General features: G+C 47.4%; 1 protein-coding gene across 1 annotated transcript in view; it reads left to right on the top strand.

Annotated features, from left to right (window-relative positions):
* Nucleotides 1–25,857, top strand: part of CDH23 (cadherin related 23) — a 403,304-nt gene that overhangs the window by 92,277 nt on the left and 285,170 nt on the right. The window contains exon 4 of the mRNA XM_057308495.1: nt 25,203–25,345. Coding sequence (XP_057164478.1) covers nt 25,203–25,345 — 143 coding nt within the window. The remainder of the gene's footprint in view (nt 1–25,202; nt 25,346–25,857) is intronic.

The raw sequence follows: 25,857 nt of genomic DNA, 5'->3' as shown, positions 1-25,857 counted from the left end.
GGGCTTCTTGAATCTATAGATGTGATCTTTGAGTGATCCTGGAACATTATTTCTTCAAATATTGTTGCTTTTGCGCATTCTTTACTTCTGGAATCTTTTTCTTTTAGCCTCCGTGCTTTTTAGCATCTCTGTTGCATTTTCTATCACTGCCTCTCTGTGCTGCATTCTAGACCAGCTCTTCCATTTTGTCCTTAATTCACCAGTTCTTTGCAACCATGTCTAATCCTCAGTAAAACCAGTGCATCTGAAATTGTAATGATCGTAATTGGGTTTCTAGGAGCTCTATTTGATCTCTTCTTTAAATTTTCTCGTTCCCTATTCATACTGGGAAGCCTCTCTTTTGGTTCTTAAAGCGTAGTGAACATATTTTATATTCTGTGCCTGATAATTCCAATATCTGGAGTGTTGAAGGGTCTGATTGTGCGTTTTTCCTTTAGATTTTCAGTCATCGTGTTTAGGGCATGTGTCGATTTTGACTGTGAGCTTGTCATTTGGTTGGCAGGGGAGGGGAGGGATTCTGTGAGACCCGAGACCTTTGGGTGGGTTACTCCAGAGAGGATTTATATGTGTTTTTTTTATGAATCACTTAGCTCACTACTTGTCTGGGCCCACTCTAAATCAAATTTATTTTGTGTACGGATTTTTCAACACCCAGGTGATAAGAACTTGGGCTACAAATATATATGTGGCCCATCGTGTGGTTATGAATCCTTGAGGGCTGTACTCCTTTTTCTCTTCAGCTCCACATGCTTTTTTAAAGACTCTAGGTTCATGTGGAGGTACAGATTTATTTCTGGTTCACCCTTATGCTAAAGATGTGGTTCTTGGGGATCCTTGCATTGGTGGGGATTGTTTTCTGATTGGAGCACAGTGGGCCCCGGGCCCTTTCTCTTCTCTGAGCCCTGGGAGCTGTAACCATGAAAAGTCTGCTTTGCCTGATTCAGTAAATGGCTTGGAGGCATGACCCAGCCTCTCTGAGTATCTTCCTTTAACTTAGTATTTGGCCTGAGTCATCTTTACTTTCTTATCAACTTATACTTATTTATCCACTTAATAAGTTGTAAATACTTGATCTGTATTTGTAGTTGTTTTCAACTTCAGCTTGACCCGGACATCTATACCATATTGCCAGAACCAGAAAACCAAGACCACTTAAACTATGGCCCTATTTGAGAGTAGAATTTTTTCTTATTATTTATGTTATGACTTTGTGTGTGTGTGTGTGTGTGTGTGTGTGTGTGTGTGTGTGTTTAATGTAAGCTCTATGCCCAACATGGGGCTCAAACTCATGACCCCCGAGATCAAGAGTCACATGCTCTTCTGACTGAGCCAGCCAGACGTGCCCCTGTGTTATGACTTTTGTTAATTCTCACTATCTGGTTTGATGTCTGGCACACACACTAAAAGCCATATGATAGACCCTCCATAAATGTTTATTGAGGAACGAATGAGTCGCTGAGTGAATAGCAGGTAGATTCGCTGATAGAATGGAAGATCATCATATTACAAACCAGGCAACTGAGGCCAACGGACTTTTCCACACAGGGGTTGATAGCTGAGCCAGGGCTACTTGAATGAGGCTTATAAAGGACAGCCAAGGGCCTGCTTCAGAACAGGCAGCTGAGAAATCTTTATGAGTGGCTTTGGGAATGGTATTAGTAACCAGCATTTCCTGAGCACATACTTAATGTGCCACACACTTCCCGAGTTCTTACATGTGTTAACTTCATTCTCACAACAGGCTTGGGAGACACATACTGTCATTATTCCCATTGTACAGATGAGGAAACTGAGGTTCACAGAGGCAAAGTAACATGCCCCAGGTCACCCAGCTAGTGAAAGTGCCAATCCAGCACCCAGGGAAATCTAGCTTCACAGCTCCCCATCCTAAATGCTGTATTAAGAGTGGCCGTAACTGGCCTTGGCCCCTCCCCAGCAATCAGGACTTTTTCCCCATCTATATTGAGGTATAATTGACAAATAAAAATTATATGTATCTAAGGCATACAACTAGATGTTCTGATATATGTATAGCAGACTTCAAGAATACAGTACAGTATTGCTAACTCTAGTCATCACGTACTGTACTTTCCGGAGCTAACTCATCCTGCATAATTGAGATGCCGTATCCTTGACCAACCTCCATCAACTAAGACTTTTGGCACCACGAGGAACTCCAAGTGGCCAGGAGTGCCAAATGCATTGATTAAGTGCATGAAAGTAAGGCTGCCAGCCCCTCAGGCCATGTGATCGCAGCTGGGTTGAAGTGGTTGATGGAGGTCTTTCCAGGGGGTTCCCTCCAGGCTGGCCATGTGGTGAGGTTGTGGGGAAGGCTTCCATAACTCTCTTTCTGGCAGCCCCACACATTTCACTTACTAAAGTGTCCCCTTAGACAGTGACCGTGCTGGAGTTGTTTCTTTGCCCTTCATCTTTGTCATTGTGAGGCTAGAAGGTGGAGGGAAATGGAGGCCTTAGAGAAGAGCCCAGCCCCTTGACTGGGTATAGAAGTTTCAAGGGAGCCAAGACTTTCTGCTCTAGGCTGGGCCTCTGAGAGGGCCCTACTGTAGAATCATTCAATCCTGTTGTGTGGCCTGGCCATGGCTCGCTGGGCTCGCTCCTCCCTCTGTCCCTTACTTCCTTCTCTCCCTCTTCCCTCCCTCCCTTCCATTGACATAAAATATTATATTAGTTTAAGGTGTACAGCATGGTGATTCAACAATTATATACAGGATGAAATGTTCCCCATGATAAGTCTAGTTAGCATCTGTCACTGTACAGTCGTTACAATAGTATTGAGTATATTCCTTATGCTGTACTTTACATCCCCATGACTTATTTATTTTATAACTGGAAGTTTGTACCTCTTAATTCCCTTCCCTATCGCACCCCTTTCCTTTGTCAAGAACCAGTTTGTTCTCTGTGCTTACGAGTATGTTTCTATTTTGCTTTGTTTGCTCATTTGTTTTGGTTTTTAGATACCACATATAAGTGGCTTATATTGTATTTGTCTTTCTCTGATTTATTTCACTCAGCATAATAGGCTCTAGGTCCATCCATGTATTGCAAATGGCAAGATTTCATTTGATTTTAATGGCTGAGTAATAATAGTCTGTTGTGTGTGGGTGTGGGTGTATGTATACATATACACACCACATCTTCTTTATGCATTCATCTATCAGTGGATGCTTATGTTACTTTCATATGTTGCTTAGTGTAAATAATGCTTCAATGAATATAGGGGTACATATATATTTTGAATTAGTGTTTTTGTTTGCTTTGGATAAATATCCAGAAGTGGAATTGTTGGATCATATGGTATTTCTATTCTTAATTTTTTGAGGAACCTCCATACTATTCTCCACAGTGAATGCACCAGTTTACATTCTGATCAACAGTGTAAAGCATTCCCTTTTCTTCCCATCCTCACCAAAAGTTGTTATTTCTTGTCTCTTTGATACTAGCTATTCTGACAGGTGTGAGATGATAGCTCATTGTGGCTTTGATTTGCATTTCCCTGATGATTAGTGATGTTGAACATCTTTTCATGTGTGTTGGCCATCTGTAAGTCTTCCTTAGAAAAATGTCTGTTCAGATCCTCTGCCTATTTTTTAACTGGATTTATTTTTTGATGCTGAGTTGTATAAGTTCTTTATATATTTTGGATATTAGCCCATTATCATATATTTCACTTGCAAGTATCTCCTCCCATTCAATAGGTTGCCTTTTCATTTTATCAATGGTTTCCTTCTATGTAGTCCCAATTGTTTATTTTTGCTTTTGTTGCCCTGCCCTGAGGAGACAGATCCAAAAACATATGCTAAGACTAATGTCAAAGTCTTTACTGCTTATGTTAATATATGGTGTAAGACAGAAAGTATATTCTTGCCTCCTTTGTCATAAATTAATTGACCTTATATGCATCGATTTATTTCTGGGTTCTCTATTCTATTCTAATGATCTATGTGTCTCTTTTTTTGGGCCAGTGCCATACTGTTTTGGTTACTAAAGCTTTGTCGTATAGTTTGACATCTGATACCTCCAGCTTTGTTCTTCTTTGTCAATGTTGCTTTGGCAGTTTGGGGTCTTTTGTGGTTCCATCTAAATTTTAGGATTCTCCATTCTAGTTCTGTGAAAAGTACTATTGGTATTTTGAAAGGGATTACATTGAATCTGTAGATTGCTTTGGGTAGTATGGACATTTTAACAGCATTGATTCTTCTAATATATGAGCATTGTGTGTCTTTCCATTTAGTTACGCTATCTTTGATTTCTTTCATCAGTGCCTTATAGTTTTCAGTGTACAGGTCTTTCGCCTCCTTGGTTAAGTTTATTCCTAAGTATTTTCTTTTTTTCTGATGCAATGGTAAATGGGATTGTTTTCTTAGTTTCTCTTTCTGGTAGTGTATAGAAATGCAATGGATTTCGGTATGTTAATCTTTATTCTGCAACTTTACTAAGTTCATTTATTAGTTTGAATAGTTTTTTGGTGGAGTCTTTAGGGTTTTCTATATAGAGTATCATGTCATCTGCAAATAGTGACAGTTTTACTTATTCCTTCCCAATTTGGATGCCTTTTATTTCTTTTTTCTTGTCTGATTGCTGTGGCTAGGACTTCTAGTACTAAGTTGAAAAAAATGATGAGAGTGGACATATGTTGCTCCTGATCTTAGAGGTAAAGATTTCAGCTTTTCACCATTCAGTATGAACTTAGTTGTGAATTTGTCATATATGTGCGTCTTTATAATATAGAGGTATGTTCCCTCTGTAGCCACTTTTTTTGTGAGTTTTTATCATGAATGGATGTTGAATTTTTTCAGATGCTCTTTGTGAATCTATTAAGATGATCATATGATTTTTATCCTTCCTTTTGTTAATGTGGTATATAACATTGATTTGCAGATATTGAACCACCCTTGCATCCCTGGGATAAATCCCACTTGATCACAGTGAATAATTTTTTTTAATGTATTGTTAAATTTGCTTTGCTAATATTTTGTTGAGGATTTTTGCGTCTGTTCATCAGGGATATTGATCTGTAATTTATTTTTTGTAATGTCTTTATCTCGTTTTGGTATCAGGGTAAGGCTGGTCTTATAGAATGAATTTCAAAGTGTTTTTTCCTCTTCAATTTTTTGAAATAATTTGAGAAGGGTAAATATGAGCTCTTCTTTAAATGGTTGGTAGAATTCACCTGTGAAACTATCCAGTCCTGGACGTTTGTTGGGAGTTTTTTTAATATCTAATTCCATTTCATTACTTGTTATCAGTCTATCCAGATTTTCTATTTTTTCCTGGATCAGTATGGATGATTATATGTTTCTAGGAATTTATCCATTTCTTCTAGATTGTCCAGTTTCTTGGCATACAATTTTTCATAATAGTCTCTTTTACCGCTTTTGTATTTCTGTGGTGTCAATTAATTTCTCCTCTTTCATTTCTGATTTTATTCAGTTTTTTTTTTTTTTGATGAGTCTGGCTAAAGGTTTTTTTATTTTGTTTATCTTTTCAAAGAAACAGCTCTTAGTTTCATTAGTCTTTCTATTTTTTTTAGCCTTTATTTTATTTTTGCTCTGATCTTTATTATTTTCTTCCTTCTACTAACTTTGGACTTTGTTCTCTTTTTGTAGTTCCTTTATGTGTAAGGTTAGATTGTTTGAGATTTTTCTTATGTCTTGAGGTAGGCCTGTACCACTATGAACTTCTGTCTTAGAACTGCTTTTGCTGGGGCGCCTGGGTGGCACAGCGGTTAAGCATCTGCCTTCGGCTCAGGGCGTGTTCCCGGCGTTCTGGGATCGAGCCCCACATCAGGCTCCTCTGCTATGAGCCTGCTTCTTCCTCTCCCACTCCCCCTGCTTGTGTTCCCTCTCTTGCTGGCTGTCTCTCTCTCTGTCGAATAAATAAATAAAATCTTAAAAAAAAAAAAAAAAGAACTGCTTTTGCTGCATACCATAGATTTTGTAATGTTGTTTCCATTTTCATTTGTGTTGGTATTTTTAAAATTCCTCTTCAATTTCTTTGTTAAAGCATTGGTTGTTTAGTAGCATATTGTTTAGCTTTTATGTGTTGGTGTTTTTTTCCAATTTTTTTTTCTTGTAATTGATTTCTGATTTCATAGCATTATGGTCAGAAAAGATACTTGATAAGATTTCAGTCTTCTTAAGTTTATTTTTTAAAAGATTTATTTATTTATTTGAGAGAGAGAGACAGAGTGCAAGTGAGAGAGATAGCAGGAACGAGGGGGAGAAGGAGAGGGTGAAACAGACTCCCCGCTGAACAGGGGAGCCTGACATGGGCTCAATCCCAGGAACCGGGATCATGACCCGAGCTGAAGGCAGACACTTAACCAACTGAGCCCCCAGGCACCCCTCTTCTTAAGTTTATTAAGACTTGTTTTGTGGCTTAATAAATGATCTATCCTAGAGAATGTTTCATGTGTTCTCGAAAAGAATGTGTATTCTGCTGTTTGAGGATGGAATATTCTTAATACATCTATTAAGTCCATCTGGCCTATTAAGGCTACTCTTTGCTTATTGATTTTCTTTCTGGATGATCTATCCATTGATGTAAGTGGGGTGTTAAAGTCCCCTACTATTATTGTATTGCTGTTGATTTTTCCCTTTATGTCTGTTAATATTTGCTTTATATGTTTAGGTGTTCCCATGTTGGTTGCATTCCATAGATGTTTAAAATTGTTATATCCTTTTGTTGGATTGATTCCTTTATCATTACATAATGCCCTCCTTTGTCTCTTGTTATTATCTTTGTTTTAAAGCTTATTTAGTATGATATAATTATTGCTACCTCAGCTTTCTTTCCATTTGCATGAAATGTTTTTCATTTTCCATCCCTTCATTTTCAGTCTGTGTTGTGTCTTTAGGTCTGAAGTGAGTCTCTTCTAGGCAGCATATAGATGGGTCTCATTTTTTCTATTCAGTCATCTTGTGTCTTTTGATTGGAACATTTAGTCCATTTACATTTAAAGTGATTACTGACAATTGCATACTTACTGCCATTTTGTTAATTGTTTTGTAGTTGTTTTTGTAGTTCTTCTCTATTTGTTCTTCCCTTGCTCTCTTGTGATTTGGTGACTTTCTTTAGTGTATGTTTGGATTCCTTTTTCTTTTTGTGTGTATGTACATTTATTATAGGTTTTTGGTTTGTGGTCACCATGAGGTTCATGTATAACACCCCATACATAGCACTATTTTAAGCTGATGATTGCTTGACTTGGAACACATTGTAAAAGCACTACATTTTTACTCCCCACCTCCCCCCATGTCTCATGTTTTCAATGTCATATTTTACATCTTTTTATTTTGTGTATACCTTAGATAATTATTGTAAATATAATTGATTTTATATCTTTTTTTTAACCTTCATACTAGCTTAGTAAGTGGTTGATCCACAGCCATTACTATATGTTTGCTTTTACCAGTGAGATTCTTTGTCTTTCATAATTTTCTTACTTTTGGTTATGACCTTTTCTGTTTAAAAAAGTGTTTTGTAGCATTTCTTATAAGGCCAATTTAATGGTGATGAATGCCTTTAACTTCTGTCTGAGAAACTCTTTATCTCCCCTTCAGTTTTGAAGTTGATAACCTTCAGCTCCAAAATGGGGTAGGGTATTCGTGGTTGTAAGTTTCTTCCTTTCTGCGTTTTGTGTATATCATGACACTCTTTTTTGGCCTGCAAAGTTTCCGCTGAAAAAACAGCTGATAGTCTTATGGGTGTTCCTCTGTACATAACTATTTGTTTTTCTCTTGCTGTTTGTAAGATTCTTTCTTTTTATCTTTAATTTTTGACATTTTAATTACTATGTCTTGGTGTGGACCTCTTTGGGCTCATCTTATTTGGAGCTCTCTCTGTGCTTCCTGGGCCTGGATGTTTCCTTCTCCAGGTTAGGGAAGTGTTTTAGCTATTATCTTTTCAAGTAAGTTTTCTGCTGCTTTCTTGCTCTCTTCCCCTTTTAGGATCTTGTAATGTGATTGTTAGTATACTTGATGTTGTGTCCAAGGTCCCTTAACCTATCTGACTTAAAAAAAAAAAAATGTGGGTTTTTTTTTTTTTTCATTTTGCTGTTCAGCTTGGATGATTTCCTCTATCCTGTCTTCCAGATCACTAATTCATTCTTCTTCATTCTCTAATCTGCCACTGATTCCAGCTAGTATAGTTTTCATTTTAATTATTGTACCCTTCAGCCCTGGTTAGTTCTTTCTTATAGGTTCTGTCTCTTTGTTGAACTTCTCACTGTGTTTATCCATTCCTGTCCTAAGTTCAGTGAGCATCTGCATGACCTTTACTTTGAACTCTTATGCAGTAGGTTATCTCTGTTTTGTTTAGTTCTTTTTCTGAGATTTTATCATATTCTTTTGTTTGGAACTTATTCCTCTGTCTCCTCATTTCACCTCACTTTCTGTGTTTATTTCTATATATTAGGCAGATCAGTTACTTCTCCTGGTCTTGAAGAAGTGGCCTTATTTAGAAGGGGTCCTGTGGTCACCAGAACCGAGTGCTCCAGGGTTGTTTCCTGTGTGGTCTGTGAGTGTGCTCCTCTTATGGCTGGGCCACAGCTGCTGCAGCCACACTGGTAGGCAGGGCTGACCTCCAGGGTAGCTGTCTGTGAGGCCTGGCTGTGACTATTGTGAGTGTGCTGGCTGCTGAGACTCCCCCACCCCTTCCTCAGCAGGAGCCACTTTGGAGGGGTGCTGGCCCTGGCTGAGGCCATCACTTGGGCACCTTTAGATTTCTCCTGCCTTCCATCCAACACCACGAACTCACCAGCTCCCTGTCCATGGCACACCCCTAGGAAAACACCAGTTACCCGAGGTCCCCAGTCAAATAAACAGACATGCACAGTTTGGGGCACATAGCTGAAGTCCAATCCTCCAAGCTTGACATTAGCCTCAGCACCCATTTACCAGGTAAGCGCTTTGACTGAACCATAGTGGTGGTGGTTGACTTGACTGAGTTGCTGTTGGAGGAGTTGGGTTTTCTTTTACAACCTAAACTAGGGTCACAGTCTATGCCCTTCTATTGTGATGTAGCCAGAAACATTACATTTTGTTTTCTGAGACTGTCTTAATACATTCAGTATAATTTGTGGGAGGAAGGGTGTGCAGAAAAGTTGATGGTTGGAGAAGGGCTATATTTTGGAAGAGAAGAGGTAGAAAAGCACTTACTGGTGACAGAGGCGAGCAGAACGTTAGTTCTGACTCATCACTGCATATGGGACTTTGACCAGCCCAACTCACCCTGGGCTTCTGTGTCCTTGTAAGCAACATGAGGGCACTTCCTGATGTCTGAGGCCCATCCAGCTCTGACATTCTGTGATTCCCACTGGAGCCAGAGGACCCCCTTCTCCACTGGGGCATGGGCAAGTCCTGGCCACCACACCCCTCAGGAACCACATTCAGGGACTGTTTGGCTCACTGGGCACATCTCCCCACAGTGCCACGTCAGCCTTGGTTAGGTGGGGCTAGGAAGGCAGCCAGTGCCTCCTGTATTTGCCCGGTGGGAAGTAGGATATTTTCATTGGCATCCTGCCATGCTCTCTGACCTGCTCTGGGGGGAAAATGGTCTGCTAGGCACTGATGATCACCTGGCCCCTGACAGTCTATAGTGAAATGCAGGACCCAGTAGGAATGGAGCACATATCCTCTACCTCCCTTTCTAGGCCTCTTGACACAGATTTCCCAGAACAATTTAAAAGAGAAGACCCAGAAAAAGAGAAAAGAAAGGGGCCTGAGTTTTGCCCACAAGTTTCCAAAGTGAATTATAACCCCATCTAGAGAATGGGGGTACTATAAACCATGGTGTGACAGGTATACATGAAAAGGTATGTAGGTAGCCAATCTCCAGGCAGTCCCTTCTAAAAGGCAAGTGAACCCCTCCGCAGCCCACCCTAACTCTCCACTTACGACTTCCCACTTCCCGCCCACGTGTACACCGTTTCAATGATGTGGGGCCTGAGCACTTCCAACTCTCCTCACAGAGGACTAGGAAGAAGAATCCTCATTCCAACGGAAAGGGGACCTCCAAGGACTCCACAAGTTTGTCCTCTGCCTAATTAAAAACTAAGCAGACCTAATTAAAGAACATCCTTCCCAGTTAGACAGGCACCAGGCAGGTTGCCCACTGGGAAAGCTGTGTGCCCCTCAAAACAAAAACAGCAGGTACTCCTTGGAATGTGCCCAGTAGAGACTGGGGATGGAATCCTTTTAGCATTCCAAAACCCACACTCCTGCAAATTCTAGAATCAAATCACATTGTGTTTACACAGTAATTCATCATTCATTCATTCATTCATTCATTTATCCATTCCTTCACTCACTCACTCATTTGTTCAGTAGACACTGATCAGAGACCTGTCTTGTGCCAGGGACTGTGTGAAGCTTTGGGGTACAGCAGGCAGCAGGAGCCATAGTCTTTGCCCTTGGGGTGCTTACGGTCAGAGGGTAGATTCAGAAGAGGTCGGCAACTAGTTAGGACAGAGTGTGCGAAATGCTTTGGTTGGGATCCGCTGTGGGGGAATTGAAGCCTTTTGAGGATGTCTGGGATTTATGACGTGTTTCTTCTTATGTTTTCTGGCTTCACTGTTGCCATAAGCTTCTGAGGCAGCAGTGAGGTCAGTGAGGTGGCCAGACTTGCTTAGGTTACACAGATGGGGCCAGGAGTGGGACCTGGGCCTCTGACTCCAGTTCCAGGAACCTACCCTGGATGACTCTGGATTCCTCACTCAGCTGTGCTGAACTGTAAGTTCCTTCCCCATTAAGAGAGTGTGTAGCCACTGGCCAGCCCGCTGCCAGAGGGTGTGGTGGCAGAGGACCTGGAATGAATGGCCAGGAAAGCACTTTCTAAGTATTGAGCACCATCCACATGTTTAGAGTTATTATGAGTATTAGTTCAGTGTGTCAGGTGCTTAGGATTTGGCTCCAGTGAAAAGCAGCTCACCTGATGTCCTCCTTTGAGGCCAAAGTTCCCTCCTCATGAAGCAGTGACTTATAACCTGGTGGGGAAATGGGCTGATTCATATGGAGGAGTGGTCCCAGGCTTTGTACTCATGTGTTCCCCTCAATGACAGAGATTCGCATATGCTCCTTGGATAAAAACAGTTTATTCGTTTATTTATTCCTTTACTCATTGTTCATTTGCTCATCCATCCACCCATTCATCATTCCTTCCATCTGTCCATCTATCCATCCATCCATCCATCCATCCATCCATCCATCCATTTATCCATCTCTCCACCCACCCACCTACTTAACCACCCACCCACCTACCTACCCATCCACCCATCCATCCACCCATCCATCATCTGTCCATCATCTATCCATCCATCCATCCACCCATCTACCCATCCATCTACCCACCTAGCCATCCACCCACCCATCATTCCATCCATCCATCCACCCATCCATCCATCCATCCATCCACCCACCCACCCACCTACCCATCCATCCATCCATCCATCCATTCATCCACCCACCCACCCACCCATCTACCCATCCATCTACCCACCTAGCCATCCATCCACCCATCATTCCTTCCATCCATCCATCCATCCATCCACCCATCCACCCACCTATCCACCCATCCACCCATCCACCCATCCATCCATTCACCCACCCACCCTCACCTCCCAAAAAAAGATATGCCTCAAGTAAATATAACCAGAAAAATTCCTGGCCCAGTGTTTCCTCAATTATTATTTCCTGAACCACTTATACCCTTTTCCCGTTGAGATGCTCTTAGAAGAAAGGGTTTTTTGGCCAAATAAATCTGGGGAAAGCTCTATCCTCTCTACCACCCGTGGAGCTTCAGCACGCATGTTAATATAAGAAAGGCTCTGGACGTTCTGCAGGAAGGAACCCTGTTTACATTTCTCTAAGGCAGTGTTCCTACGCCTCTTTGACCAAGGAGTGCGTTTTCATGGAGTAGCCATTAGCATCTTAGAGAATGAAGGATTCGTGAAATACACTTTGGGGAGCATTCCTTTAAGCATAAAATCTTTTTAAATTAGAGTGACTTGCACGGAATATTCATAAGATCTCTTACATATGCACTTGCCTTCTTACGTAGGAATGACTCAGCATTTAGCACTTACGTGGCACGGGACTGAACACATCAGGACGGATTGAACGGATAGAATGCTCTGATGATGTATTGTCATTGACAGGAGCTCGTGGAGGGATTCAGATTATTTTAAGTGATCACTTTTCAGAGAGCTTTGATCTTTTCATTTTGTGAACAGTGAAAGTTATTGTTTATTGCTTTTCATTACTGTTTGACATTTCTATGAATTGAAAAAACAAAGAACCAATCTGATTATAATTGTATGTAAAGTGGGAGTAAACAGGCTCAGAGTGAGGACCTGACCTTATCTCTCTTTTTCATCATGGGCTTGAAATTTAGTGTATGGGTTTTGTGCTATGACTTTTAGCTGCTCAAAGACCTTTGGGGCTAATTTCCTGATTTTCATCCATGTTCTAGATAACGGAATATGTGGGATATGACTCTTGGGTATTTGGTATTACTAAACCCCCAGAAGAGGGAAGTCCCCTGTGACTTGTTTGGGGTCAGTTCTGAAGAAAAAATTGTCTTCAGGGTCAGATGGGCCTGGATTTGAATTCTGACTCCACCTCTTCCTAGCTGTGTGATCTTGAGCAAATTGCCAAACTTCTCTGAGACTCAGTCTCCTCCCTTGAGTGTGGGAAATACCTTTCTCCCAGGTGTGTGGTAAATATCAAATGAGATCGTGTGTGTGAAGTGCTTAACAGAGTACCTGTCCTACGGTAGGTGCTCAGTGAATGGTAGCTAGTGGCAAGGTGGGGACTAGGGTGAGGCAGGAGAGGCACCCAGGACACAATATTTTAGGGGACACTCTGAGGCTTATGCAAGTATGGGGTCAGCCCCGAGAGTGAGTGCCACCTTATCCCTTGCTTCTGTGTGCCGCTCTTGTCTCACGCCCTGGCTAGTGGGATGCTGTCACCTGTGATTGTTCTCAGGGACCGAGGGCCTGGAAGTTCTCTGATTGGGCGAGAGAGACCCTGCTCACCTAGAGAAGCAGCCCCACCCCCTGTAACGGCCTCCCCACCTGAGGCAACGGGTACACGCGCTCGGAGGGCTGGCTCCAGATGAATAAGGGTGTATCTGGGGAGAGATGGGACTGAGGGATGAGCCCAGTAGAAAGGCCCAGGGGCTTGCTCACCTGGGGCCCTCCAAGGGCAGGAACCACTATGGAGCCCCTCCCATTTGGCCCTGGAGTAGGGGCAGGGCCTCTGCCAGCTGGGCTGGACCCCCACTTCCCTGTCAAAACTTTTTAAAACACAGTGTCAAGAGCGGCATTTGCATAAATCTCATTAGAAAAAGTGCAAGTTTCATAAATCTTGTGATAAATTAGTACGATATCATTCTCAACGTGATGTATTAATTTTAGGGCAAAATGAATGGTGCTGTGATCATTGTGGGTAATTAGGAGTCTCCTCAAAGAGGAAGTGATTTCTGGAGGGACGTTTCTGGCCTCCTGGGCAGTGGAGAGTGGGAGGGAGAGAAGGGGTGAGGGGAAGGGTGTCTTTCTCATCTGGTTCCCTGTGACACCTTTCTTAGGTTCTTAGTAGTAGTATCGTTTCCTGCTGTTGAGAGGTGAAAATCTGCAGCCCCTGGGCCTTGGGCTCTGGCTAAGGGATTGGGGGCACAGGAGCGATTGGGATTCTGAAGTCAGGCCTTTAGGTCCAAATTCCCTTTGAGAAGAATTTTAGATGACTAGGATCTGGACTCTGATGTCCAGCCAGGCCCGAGACCTACTGGACTAAAACACTCCATTGTTGGCCGGAGAGGAAAGGGACTCACTGGGGTCGGCAGCTGGTTAGCAGAGCCTGGCCCCCTCCTTCACTTTCATAGCGAGGGGAGGGTGGTGATGACGGGTGATGCTGGCAGGGCCTCGCTCAGAGCTGGGGGAATGTGAGTGTTGACCGGAGCACAAGCTCGGGCAGGAGGGGAGGGCCAGGGTCCCCGTGAGCAGGAAGGAATCAGCACGCCCTGCAAGTGTTTGGATAATCTCTTTGTGAGCCTTTAAAGGCCTGCAGTGCTCTGTTTATTTTAATGATAATGTCAAGTTCAATTTGCCGACATTTTTCCACATTTCCTTTTGTAAAGTTAATTGAACAGTTCAATGAATTGAAAAGTTTCAGGAGAAGGAAAAAAATACCCACCCCACTATTATCACTGTTATTAAATCTGGTAACTACCGCTTGGCTCTCTGGGCCCCTGTGACAGGACTTCAGCCCCCCTGGGCCTGGGAGCTGGCAGCAAGGACTCAGGAAAGTCAAACAGAGCCTTCTGGAGCCTCTTCATCCATGGCTGTTTCTTCTTCAGGCTGCTATTCCTGTGCAGGAAAGAGTGTCCAGGCCAGCCCGGACCCCGGCCGTACAGGTCAGGCTGCTTCCCCGGGTGTCTCCACTAGTTTGGGAAGCCTTGCCAGCCAGGAGCCTTGTACGTGGTGTGGCAAACGGGACCATAGTCTTGGAGGTATTTGAACCAGATGGGACTTGAATGTTGTGAGGCAGAAGGCGTACTGGGAGCCCAAGACTGATCGAGTGTCAACTCTACCGCCTGTAGCCGTTAGCTGGGCGGCCGTGGACTTGTCATGGAGCTGCCCAGCCCTAGTTTGCTGGCCTCCTCAAGAATGAGAGTGTGGTCTGTCCCCCGCTCACAGCAGGTGTCTAATGGGTCACAGTGCTTTGTCCCACTGAACCCGTGCAGCCTCAAGATCCTTCCGTGAACCACGACCTGGGGACCAGCCCAGCACATGAACCGAGGCCCGCTTGCCAGGCTTGGAATTGATTCTCCCCAAGGATCTCTGTGCTTTGGCCATTGATGTCAGCCCCTTCATGGTGTCCATGGGGGATGGTTGCTCGGAGAGGGCGTGACTCCCTCACGGTCACACAGGACCACACAGGAAGTTATGACTGAGCGCCATTCCGTGCAGCCCTGTCAGTCGTATGCCTGACCACTTGTGTCTTCTTACAAAGGGATTTCACTGAGGCTGTCTTCCTCTTGAAATATCGTCTGTGCGCTTTGATCCTGCATCCCACGGCCCTCACCTCCCTGCCCAGTGCTCATCCTGGGGGCCACAGCCCGTGAAGCAGGGCAGAGGGCAGGGCTGCAGCTCTCCATACATCTGTCTCGACAGTGGCGAGACCCTCAGCCCATGCTCGTGCTTCCCCCGTGTGCCTGGGAACGGCCACGAAAAGCGTGTGGCCTAACGGGTGTGTAGGCGTGCCCACTGGAATGGCAGCTCCAGGAGCATACGGACTTCTGTCTGCTTTGTTCGTGGTTGTATCACCAGTGCCTAGAGCGGGGCCTCGGGCCGTGTTTGTTGAATGAATGAGGGAAGGACTGTAATGGCATCATGGGCATCAGAGGAGTCACTGAACAGTTCCAGTTCGGTCACGTGCTAGCTGTGTGACTTTAGGCAAGTAACGCAACCTCTCTGTGACTCATAAGGTTATAGGGGCTGAGAGCACGTCAGTGTCTGCGGCTGGGCCTGGCAGCCCTTGGCAATGATGATTTTTTATGTGTCTGTTGTGCCAAAAGTGGAACGGCTCTGAGTTTCTGAGACTCTCGTCCAGGTCCTTCAAGTATTTGATTTCCGATCTCTCCTCTTGGGCTTATTACTTTAAAAGAACAGTAACATGTTGCTCGTCCTCTGCCCTGCCACCAAACCCCGTGGTTTCTATCCTTCTGCTCAGTTTAATGTCTCCTTCCTCTCTGCTGAATTAGCTTGTCCCCTTGGCCATCAGACACCTGTGTGCTCAAGTGAGCCAGCCACCCGTCTGGACTCTCAGGAGGGAATTGCCATCTTGCTGGCATGTGATAAGTGGGCGGTGGAAAGCCAGGGTGATGGGTGGGTCCCCACAGTCCCTGCCCCAAGGGTACTCACCTTCAGCCCAGCCAGGTAACCCCGGGGGTCCAGAGCAGCCTAAAGTATGCAGGAGCCTAAAACATGGAGGGGGTCTGGGGATGTCTGTGGGGGTCAGTCTCTGTGGGATGAGGAGAGGGCAGTGTTTAGCTGCTCAGATTAGGGCTTGGATAACAACAGGCTTTGTGATAAAAGCCATGAGGATGGGGAAGGGAACACGAATTCTGAGTCAGACCGACTTATGTTCAAATCCTCACTCTGCCACCTCCTAGCTGTGTGACCTTAGGTGGGTCACTTTACCCCTCTGAGCCTCACTTTTCTCGTCTGTATAGTGGGGATGCTAACCCCTCTCTGTGGTGTCCTGATGAGAAATAGATGACAGTGAGAATGTATGAAAACCACTGAGCCCGGTGCCAGGTAAACAGTGGACGCTTAATGAATACTAGCTTCCTTTCCCCCAGACAGTTCATGCCATCTACTCTGAGCGGACCGAACTACAGGAGAGAGAGGACATGAAGACGGCTCAGAGCCAGTGCCCTTTATTAGAGCGAGGGTTTTCTGATGAGGGTAATGAGGCAGGCTCGGCTCCACCTGCCTCCAGTAGAGAGGGGTCCACCTCAGAACTCACTCTGGTTTCCCCCAGGCCCAGAAAGCCGCCTAGGACAACAACAAAAACCCAAAAACAAAAATCAGCCCCTCTGAGGTCAAACCAAGTTCAAGCCCCTGAGGGGGATTAGGAGGAAGGAGCCTGACTGAAGGCAGGAGAATGGGGAGGGTGAACCTGAGACAAATGAGATTATCCGCAGGAATCAAGGCACTTAACCCTCCTGTCTGATCCCAGAGGAGAGACAAATGAGATTGCAGGCTCCAAGGCCAGCCCTGGCTCTGGGGGGCTCATTCCTGGGGAGAGGGGGAGGGCAGGAGTCCCTGGCTCTGGCAGAGACCAAGACCAGTGCAGCTAGGCCCCTCGGGACCAGGAGGAGAAGGGTGGGCCTGGGGCGTGTGGGGAGCAGGGACTGGTTATTCTCAGAAAGACCTGGTCATAAGCCATGGCTTCTCATCTGGGTCTGGGGGCCGCCGTCTGCTCCTCCTTGACTCAGCCACTCCCAGTGCACTTCCCAATCCGCAGGTCCCAAGCACCCGACTGTCTCCCAGCCAGGACCCCTGCTTCTCCCTCTGCACAATATGGGGCTTTGTCTCAACTTCAGCCATAACTAGCCCGTGTTTCTGAGTTTGCCCATAGACTCCAAGCCTGATTCTCTCCCTTCCAACTGCCCTGAGCCCGGTAGGGGCGGATGGTAAGATCCTTGGTCCCTGGATGGGAAGGGGCAATAGGTCAAGGCTGACGTGAAGTCCTTTTAGGTTGAAGATTGGCTGGTCGTGGCAGTGTATAACCCAGCATCGCGAAGGAATCTGAAGTTGAGTATAGACTCAATGGAAAAGGGAACTGTGATGGATTAGCCATTTGTGCTTGGCAAGGGAAGGCACCGGCTGGCTCCTGGGCCCCAGAGAGGAGCCACGGTCCCTCCTGGAGCAGTGGGAAGATTTGAAATCATGTCCCAGGACATCAGCCTCCAATAACCTCTCTGTGCTGGACGGAGGTAGGGACAGTGGCTCAGGGAGCGCAGAGGGGAGAGAACTTTGTGACCAGGGTGGCATTTGAGGCATGCATTTACCGGTGAGTGGGATTGAGAGGCGGTGGGAGGAGGAGCGGCCTTCCAGGTCCTCGGAGCAACAGGAGCCCACGCCACGCAGAGCCACGGTGTGCCTAAGGGCTGCTGGCAGGCTGGTGTCCCAGCCCAGGGACGCGGTGGGAATGTGAGCCGCCAGGGAGTCGAGCGCAAGCTGGGAGGGGCGTTGGCCAGCTCAGGAAGGAGTTGGGTTGAAATCTGTGGGCACTACGGAGGTGTCTGAGTGGGGTGGGCACAATCGGAGGTTTGCTGTAGGAAGACGCAGCTCCCAGGAGGACACAGCGTGTTCTCCAGCCCTTTCATTCGTTCTGTGATTCCCACTTGGCGTTTGGGGAGCAAACAGCTTTCATCTCCCCCCATCCAGAATAAATAAGAAGGCTTGTAGCCGCCACTGCCCTGCCTGAGTTTCTGGCCCACCCCTCGTCTAGCGGGCAAAACACACAGCTCTCCAGGAGAGCATGACACGCCAATCCCAGCCCTCACTCCTCGGCACAAATAACAACAATAATAGTAATAGCAGTCATCTTAGCGATCAGCGTGGGCCCAGCAGGGCTGCAGGGAAAGCTGTGATTGTGCGTCCCTTGCCTGGAAGACGGACGGGGCCTGCTGCTGAGGGGTTGAGGCCACCACGGAGATGTGTCACCAGCCCTGTGCGTCTCAGGGGCATTTGCAGCCTACTGAGTGGATCCCCATCCCAACCAGGGCCCCTGGGCTGCAGGATGGGGTACACTGCCCTAGGATGGGGTACATGGCACCCAGGATGGGATGTATTGCCCAGGTTGGGGTACCTGGCCTCAAGGATGGGTCCACAGTCCGTGGGATGGGGTCAATGACCCAGGATGGGGTAGATGGCCCTCAGGATAGGGCCCATGGCCCAGGATGGGATAGATGGCCCCCAGGATAGGGTCCGTGGCCCAGGATGGGGTAGATGGTCCCCAGGATAAGGTGTAATAAATACCCCAGGATGGAGAACATTACCCCAGGATGGGGTACAGAGCTACAGGATAGAGTTCATGGCCCCAGGTTGGGGTACATTGCCCAAGAGTGGAATACAGGGCTCTAGTTCCTGAGAGATTGGACCCCCAGCCAGTACCCAGCTATGATGCTGCCTGCATCCCAAAGCAAGCACTACGGTTTCGGCATTATTAGGTTTCGATTAGCCATGCTTTTTCCTGTCCATTAGTATACATAATTAGGAATTAACTGGCTATCCTCTTTCCCCTTGCTGTGGCTCACAGATCTAACATGACTTTGGGGTCTGTTGTCGCCTAGCACCTCTAGACAGTTGGCGGGACCCATTTGTTTACCCAGTGGCTCTTTATTGAGCACCCCTGGAATGCCAGCCCCCTGTGTTAGGTTTAGGGGCACAACGGAACACGACAGGCCAGGCCTTGGCCCCCGTGGAGCTAACCCAGGTGTGCTTGCATGCCGGGCAGGGGCTGGGGCAGGCTGTCTGCAAGTCAGGTGAACAAACGCAGTCAGCTCAGAAGAAGGAGAGCCATGAGGACAGTGACACGGGATGCAGGGACTTGGAGTGATGGGGCGTCCCTTCAGATAGACTCTCTGTGTATGATCAAGTATGGGGAAGGTCTCTCTGAGAAGGTAACTCTTAGGCTGAGAGGGGAATAGTGAGGAAGCTGGCAGGGTAGGGACATGCCCAGCAGAAGGCACAACCAGGGCAAAGGCCCTGGGGCAACCACAAACTGTTCGGGAACAGAAAGAAGGTCCAGGTCCGGGAGGGGTAAGCCCGGGAGCCAGTGCGAGATGTGGGAGGTGCTGCCTCAGGCCAGATGGCTAGGGCCTTGGACCTAATCCGATTAAGTTTGGGCATTAAATTCTTTAATTGTGGTAAACCACAACAAAAAGTTACCATCTTAACCATGTCTTAATGTACAGTTCTGGAGTGTTCAGGACATTCATGTCGTCATGCAACAGATCCCCAGAACTCTCTCCATCTTGCAAAACTGAAACTTTATACCCATTAAACAGCAACTCCCCATTCTCCCCTCTCTGCCAGCCCCTGGCATCCACCCTTCAACTTTTGGTCTCTGTGAATTTGACTACACTGGATATCTCGTGTAAGGGGATTCATATCACGTTTGTCCTTTTGTAACTGGCTTGTTTCACTCAGCAGTGTGTCCTCAAGGTTGATCATGTTTTGTTTCAGTGCATGTCAGAATTCCCTTCCTTTTTAAGGCTGAATAATATTCCATTATAGATATAGACCGCGTTTTGTCAATTCTTTCTTCCATCAATGGACCTGTGAGTTGCTTCCACCTTTTGGCTGTTGGGAGTAACGCTGCTATGGGCAGGGGTGTGCGGGGACTTAAGCTCTTTAGAGTTCCACTTTCCACCCATGAGGCGAGGCGTGGCCCCCGCCTGGATCCGGTTGCCACAGAGCCGAGGGGGCTAGCCTTGTGGAGTTACCCTTCCCCGTGAGGGTAGAGGTGGGGGGGCCAAGAACAGAGAGTCCTCCTGCCTCACTGATTGAGCCAAGAGCCCTAAGACTGAGCCTTTAAATCATCCTGGGGCCGGAGGAGCTTTTCTCTGCATCTGAAATGGGAGCCATAAACCATGCTGACTTACAGTCGGCACGCACCCGTCCGGTTGTTTACGGCCGGCATCCTTTCTGATTGGTTGCTGCCTGTACTATGCCCATTGTTAAATATTTGAAGCTCTCCCTGCTATAAAGCAGTCTCAGGGCGTCCCACCCTGGCTGTGCGTCAGGCTCTCTCGCAGGGAGAGTAGGGCTGCTGTGTTAAAAGTTCACACCCTGGGCTCTCCCCACGTCCCCCAGGGCCACCTGAGTCAGCAAGGCCTGGGAACCTATTCTGTTACTTCTCGGGTGATTCTGATGCCACAATTTTACGGGGTATCTTCTGTGGGTTCCCCCCAAAGCAGGCCTGGTGATGAGGGTTCAAGTGCAAATCGTTTGTGGGAAAGAGGGTTCCAGAAAACGCAGGTGAGGACTGAGGAGGTGAGACAGGGAGGTGAAGACACATGACCAATCACGTCTACCCCATGGGGGTGAGTCCCAGCAGGGAGCTCTGAGAGCCAGGGTACAACACGCCTCTGCGTTAGCCCCCCAAGAGGGGAGGGAGCTGAAGCGGTTATCTGCCACCTCTTTATTCGCCACCTTGCCTCAGTCATTCTTTGAGCACTGCCGCTAGAGCTTTTAGTCCCTGGCACGTCAGCCTGTCCGGGGTGGGGGAGGCAGTCTCCAATGGCCAGAACCCTCAGCAGAGAGTGCCAGGCTGGCACTGGAGGTCGGGCTGGTGTGTGTGACAGTGGCATGTGCTGAGGCCTAGCGGGCCAGGTACCAGAAGCATCTGGAATGGAGGACTGCCAGCTCCCACCTCTGCACTGTGCAAGGGGGTGTCCAGTCCCGGTCAATCGTTGAGTGTCCTTCCTACCCTTGGAAAGAGCTCCGGGCCTCATCCACTGCTGGTAGGCACAGAAATGGTGTGGCTGCTGTGGAAGACAATTCAGTGGCTCCTTAGTAGGTTGAATGTAGAATTACCCGGGACCCAGCAATTCTACTCCTCGTTCCTTGTTCCTGCCGGCAAATGTTCATGGCAGCACCATTCACGATAGCCAGAAGGGGGAAACAACCCAAAAATCCATTAACAGATAAATGGATACAAAAAAGTGTGATCTCTCCATACAACAGAATGTGACTCGGCCATAGGAAGGGATTACATACTACATTACAACATGGATGAACCTCGAAGACTTATTCTGAGTGCAAGAAGCCAGACACAAAGACTACCCATCGTATCATTGTATTTATAGGAAATATCCAGAACAGGCAAATTCATAGAGAGGTGCAGTGGCTTCGTGGTTGCCAGGGCGGAGGGAGGGAGGAATGGGAACTGACTGCTGAGTGGGTACAGATTTCCTTTTGGGGGTGATGGAAATATTCTAGCAGCAGATTGTGGTGATGGTTGCACCACACTGTGGACGTACCTAATATGGCTGAATTGCATATGTTAAAATGGTTAAAACGATGCATTTTGTATTCCATGCATTTTATCCCAATTTTAGAACAAAACACTAAACTCCAGGTATTCTGCGGTCTGAGTCGGAGGGCATGTTATCTGCTTCTCAGGTGGGAAGCAAACGTGCAGTGTGATATGTGTACCCCAGGGCCCCACAGTCAGGGATGGTTCTCCTGAGTGGCTGCTTCTAGGACCGTTGGGCTGGAGTGGGGCCTCACAGATTGGCCTCGTTCCTGTGTGAATGGTGCAAACAGAGGTTGCTGGAAGGCTTCCTGGTGGAGAAATAAGCCCTGTGTCCAGGAGAAGCCAAAGCGAGGCCCAGCTTCTGTGGAGTGACAGAACAGCCCTGGGCGGGGGTTTCCAGTTTGTGCCCAGCTGGAAAATTGCGGGGCGTCTTGTCTTAAATATAATATTAAATCGGCACCTTTAATTAGTACACTTAGAAAAGGTCACTAGCAATTACCTGGGACACAAAGAAGGCGTAAGCAGGCAAGAGCCTGTGAGGAAGCCGAAAAGGACCATTTTGAGCAGCGCATAATTGAGGGGAAAATGGATAAAAGTCCAGGAAATTATAGGGTGGGCGACAGCAGCTGATGGCCCCATCCATGTCCTGCCCAGTGCCCCCCTTCTTGGAAGGGCCTGAGCATCGGGCCTAAGAGAGCCATTTGGGATATCGGGCCAAGTCATATGACCTTGGCTAGAGGGCCAGGGTGGTCTTTTCCAGAATCCCATCGGCCAGCAGAGAGCTTGGTCCCATATCCCCCACCTGGGCTGGACCCTGACGGTGGTTGGCAGGTGAAGCGTTCACTCCAGGGGGCCGCCACGGGCTCATTATGCTGTGGGCAGGCGGGGCCGCTCGGGGCTTCAGATTCCTCACATGGACTCTCCCCAAGGCATTAGGATGTAGCCTTTCAAACTTTGCCATTCCAGCACACCTGAGGGGAACAGAAAGGAGATGTGCATCCCTGGAAGCCAGGGGGAGGCTGGAAGTTCTTTTATAGCTTTAGGTTCGGTCTTAAAAAATAAGTTGTTACATTGTGTTCCAAAATACCCTATTTATTTTAGTATAAAACAATCGCTTGCCATTGAACAACACAGATGCTTTGCAGAGATGCTCTTGGTTTATCGATGACTTCACATCCTCCTCCTTCCTCATACAGATGGAGCCCTGCGCTGGGAGTCTGGAAATTTGGGTTCTAGTTGTGGACTCTTTCCCCCACCATTGTACTAAGGACAACTAGCAAAACGCCTTCAGCTTCTCCATCTTTAAAATGGAAAGTTTGGGCTCTCCAAAAGGTCTCCGAGGTTGTTCCGACTCTGTTCCATGATTTTACTCTTCTTCCTCCTGCTTCTCACCTCCTCCCATCACCTTGGATGCTGCCGTATCCTGCTGTGCTGTGTGACCTTGGAGAGGGGACTTTGCCTCTCTGCTCTTCAGTTTCCTAATTTGTAAAGTGGGTAGAATAATGGCTACCAAACAGAGTAGCTGGGATGATTTAATGACATAACCTGGGTGAATGAGCCTAGTACTCTGTCTGGCATATCCACAGAGCCCAGTGATTGCCCGGTATCTTCCTTTTCCAAGTGTTAGTCTTCTGGTCAGGGTCTGAGGGTCATGTCCATAGAAGTCCTGAATCTTGAGTTCACATATCAAGTGTTGAGATGTGTAGGGTTGTGGAAACAAGGGCTCTAAACCCAGAATGCCTGGGATCTGAATTCCAGCTCTGCTATTTACTAACTGTGGGCCATGGTCAATTACTTAATCATTCTTTGTTACCTTATCTATTAAATGGGGAGAATAATGGTAAGGATTGAATCAGACGGTACATGGAAACCTCTTAGCCCAGTGTCGAGAGTGTGGTTAGCACTCAGAAATATTAGTTATCATTGTCATGTTAGAACTGTCCTTTCAGGAGCGCCTGGGGGGCTCAGTCGTTAAGCGTCTGCCTTTAGCTCAGGGTGTGATCCCAGAGTTCTGGGATCAAGCCCCACATCAGGCTCCCTGCTCTGCTGGGAGCCTGCTTCTTCCTCTCCCACACCCCCTGCTTGTGTTCCCTCTGTCACTGGCTGTCTCTCTGTCAAATAAATAAATAAAATCTTTAAAAAAAAAAAGAACAACTGTCCTTTCAGAAGTTCACTTAGAAAAGCTCATTAGTGTTCTTTTCTAGATAATAGTCCCAGAGTTTGGAATCCTTGCTTACTTAGCTTGATCGTCAGAGCTACTCAGTAAACACGAGAATCTGTATTTGGGGAAGAGTGTTCCATCTTATAGGGTAAACTGAGGCTTTAAAAGAAGTGATTTGCCCAAGGCCGTGATTCTAATCTAACCACCCCTTTGAGAATCAGGTGAAGACTATAGACTCGCTCTGCAGAAAGTGACACTGTGTGCCCATGACATTTTGCACAGTTCCTGGAGGTGCAAGGGCCTCCGGAGCTAAGGCAGCCAGCCCGTCCAATTGTCTGCAACCTCCTGGTTTTAGTATGTCTGCCTCAGTCCCAGACAAACCAGGGGGTTGGTCACCCTGCCCGAAGGCTACCTAGGGAGAGCTGTGATTCCCGGGGGAAGGTGCCCTACACTAGGGCTTCTTAGGCAGGGCTCTAGGCCAGGCATCCTGGGGGCCTCTGGCCAGGGCTGTGTTTCCTGGGGAACAGGGACACCTCAGTCCTCTCCTTTGAACAGAAACCACCCCCTGTACCCAGTCTGGCCTCGATTTCCTGGAGCCCGGGCCACATCTTCCTAACCTCTGTGTTCTCCAGCACTTAGCACAAGGCCAGCACCTAGTCACTGTTGGGCGAATGCCAAGTATTGTAGTATGTTGTGAATTAGAAAGGGTGCTTCCATTTGCAAAAGGCAGAAATCCAACTCAGCGGACTCAGGCCAAAGAGAAAAACGTGAGGGGAGGCGGATTTATTAGCTCATGTAGCTGAGAAGTCCAGAGGCTGGAGCTAAACTCGGGCACAGCTGGCCGCCCACCCTCAAACCTTCAGGAGTCTCTCCCGTGCCCCGTGTGGCTCTATTTGCCCCCTGCTGGCCTCATTGTCAGGCCAGCCCTTCCCGGGGGGTGCCACAGGTGGCTGCCAGCAGGGCCAAGTTAGCGACCCCGTGGAAGGAGGGCTCCTCTTTCCCATTCAAGCACAGGCCCCAGGGTTGGCTTTGACTGGTTTGTTTGGGACACGTGCTCATCCCTGAACCAATCGCTGTGACCAGGGAGATGGAATGCTCTGATTGGCTAAGGCTGAGTTATGTGCCCATCCTGGAACAGAAGAATTGAAGGGGCCTGCCCTCATCCGAGCCACTTGGAGGAGGGGGTCTCCACATTAAAATCAGAAGAAAGGGGGACAGGCCCAGGTCTCAGCTGTCTGTTAGCCACCTAAAACATGGTGAGCCACAGTTCTCTGTGACGGGCATATACACGCTGTGACAAGTGGTCAGGCTGGGGGCAGGGAGCCTGGGTCAGAGCCCAGAGGTGCACAGTGAGCTGGGGCAGTCCACGGGGTGGCGGCTCCCGCTGGGCTTCCGCCACCTGAGCAAGGTGCTGAGGAGTGGACCAACCTCCCATAGTTGCACTCTGACCTCTCCCATGGCCATTCCAGGTTCCTCTGTGACGCAGCTGCTGGCCCGAGACATGGACAATGACCCCCTGGTGTTCGGCGTGTCTGGGGAGGAGGCCTCCCGCTTCTTTGCCGTGGAGCCCGACACAGGCGTGGTGTGGCTGCGGCAGCCGCTGGACAGAGAGGTACGAGCTGGCCATACCCTGCCCCAGTTCTTTCCTGGGGGCAGAGGCAGACACTGAGGGAGGCCGGCTCATCCTCTTTTAGGGGCTTCCTCTGAGGCCCCATTCTGACCCCGAAGTAGCATCTTCCTGCCTAAATGGAGTCCCTCCTCCACGATCAGTGCTGACATCTGGACTGGGGATTGGAATGGGGTGGGTGGGGTGTCCCTGGGTGGGTGGGGTGTCCCCACCAGAAGGACGATGACCCAGGGTTCATCCGCCATAGAATGGTGGCTCCATGGTATAGACAAGTCGATCCCCATGAACAGTGTTCCCCTAAAGGACATTTTCCAGAGACACAGGAATTGGTGACATGGCAGCCCTTAGCAAATTAAGGTACGAGTTTGAAAACCCCAACCTTTGCTTTCTCCTTACATTTAAAGTAATGGCCACAGAGGTGTCTAGCAACTTGCTCAAGATCACACAGCAGTTTAGAGGCCGAGGCCAGATTAGAGCCCAGGGCCCAGGACTCAGGA

This window comes from Ursus arctos, unplaced genomic scaffold, assembly GCF_023065955.2.
Source record: "Ursus arctos isolate Adak ecotype North America unplaced genomic scaffold, UrsArc2.0 scaffold_7, whole genome shotgun sequence".
Taxonomy (NCBI): domain Eukaryota; kingdom Metazoa; phylum Chordata; class Mammalia; order Carnivora; family Ursidae; genus Ursus; species Ursus arctos.
The sequence above is the reverse complement of the archived record's forward strand: the minus strand, read 5'-3'. Positions and strand labels throughout refer to the sequence as shown.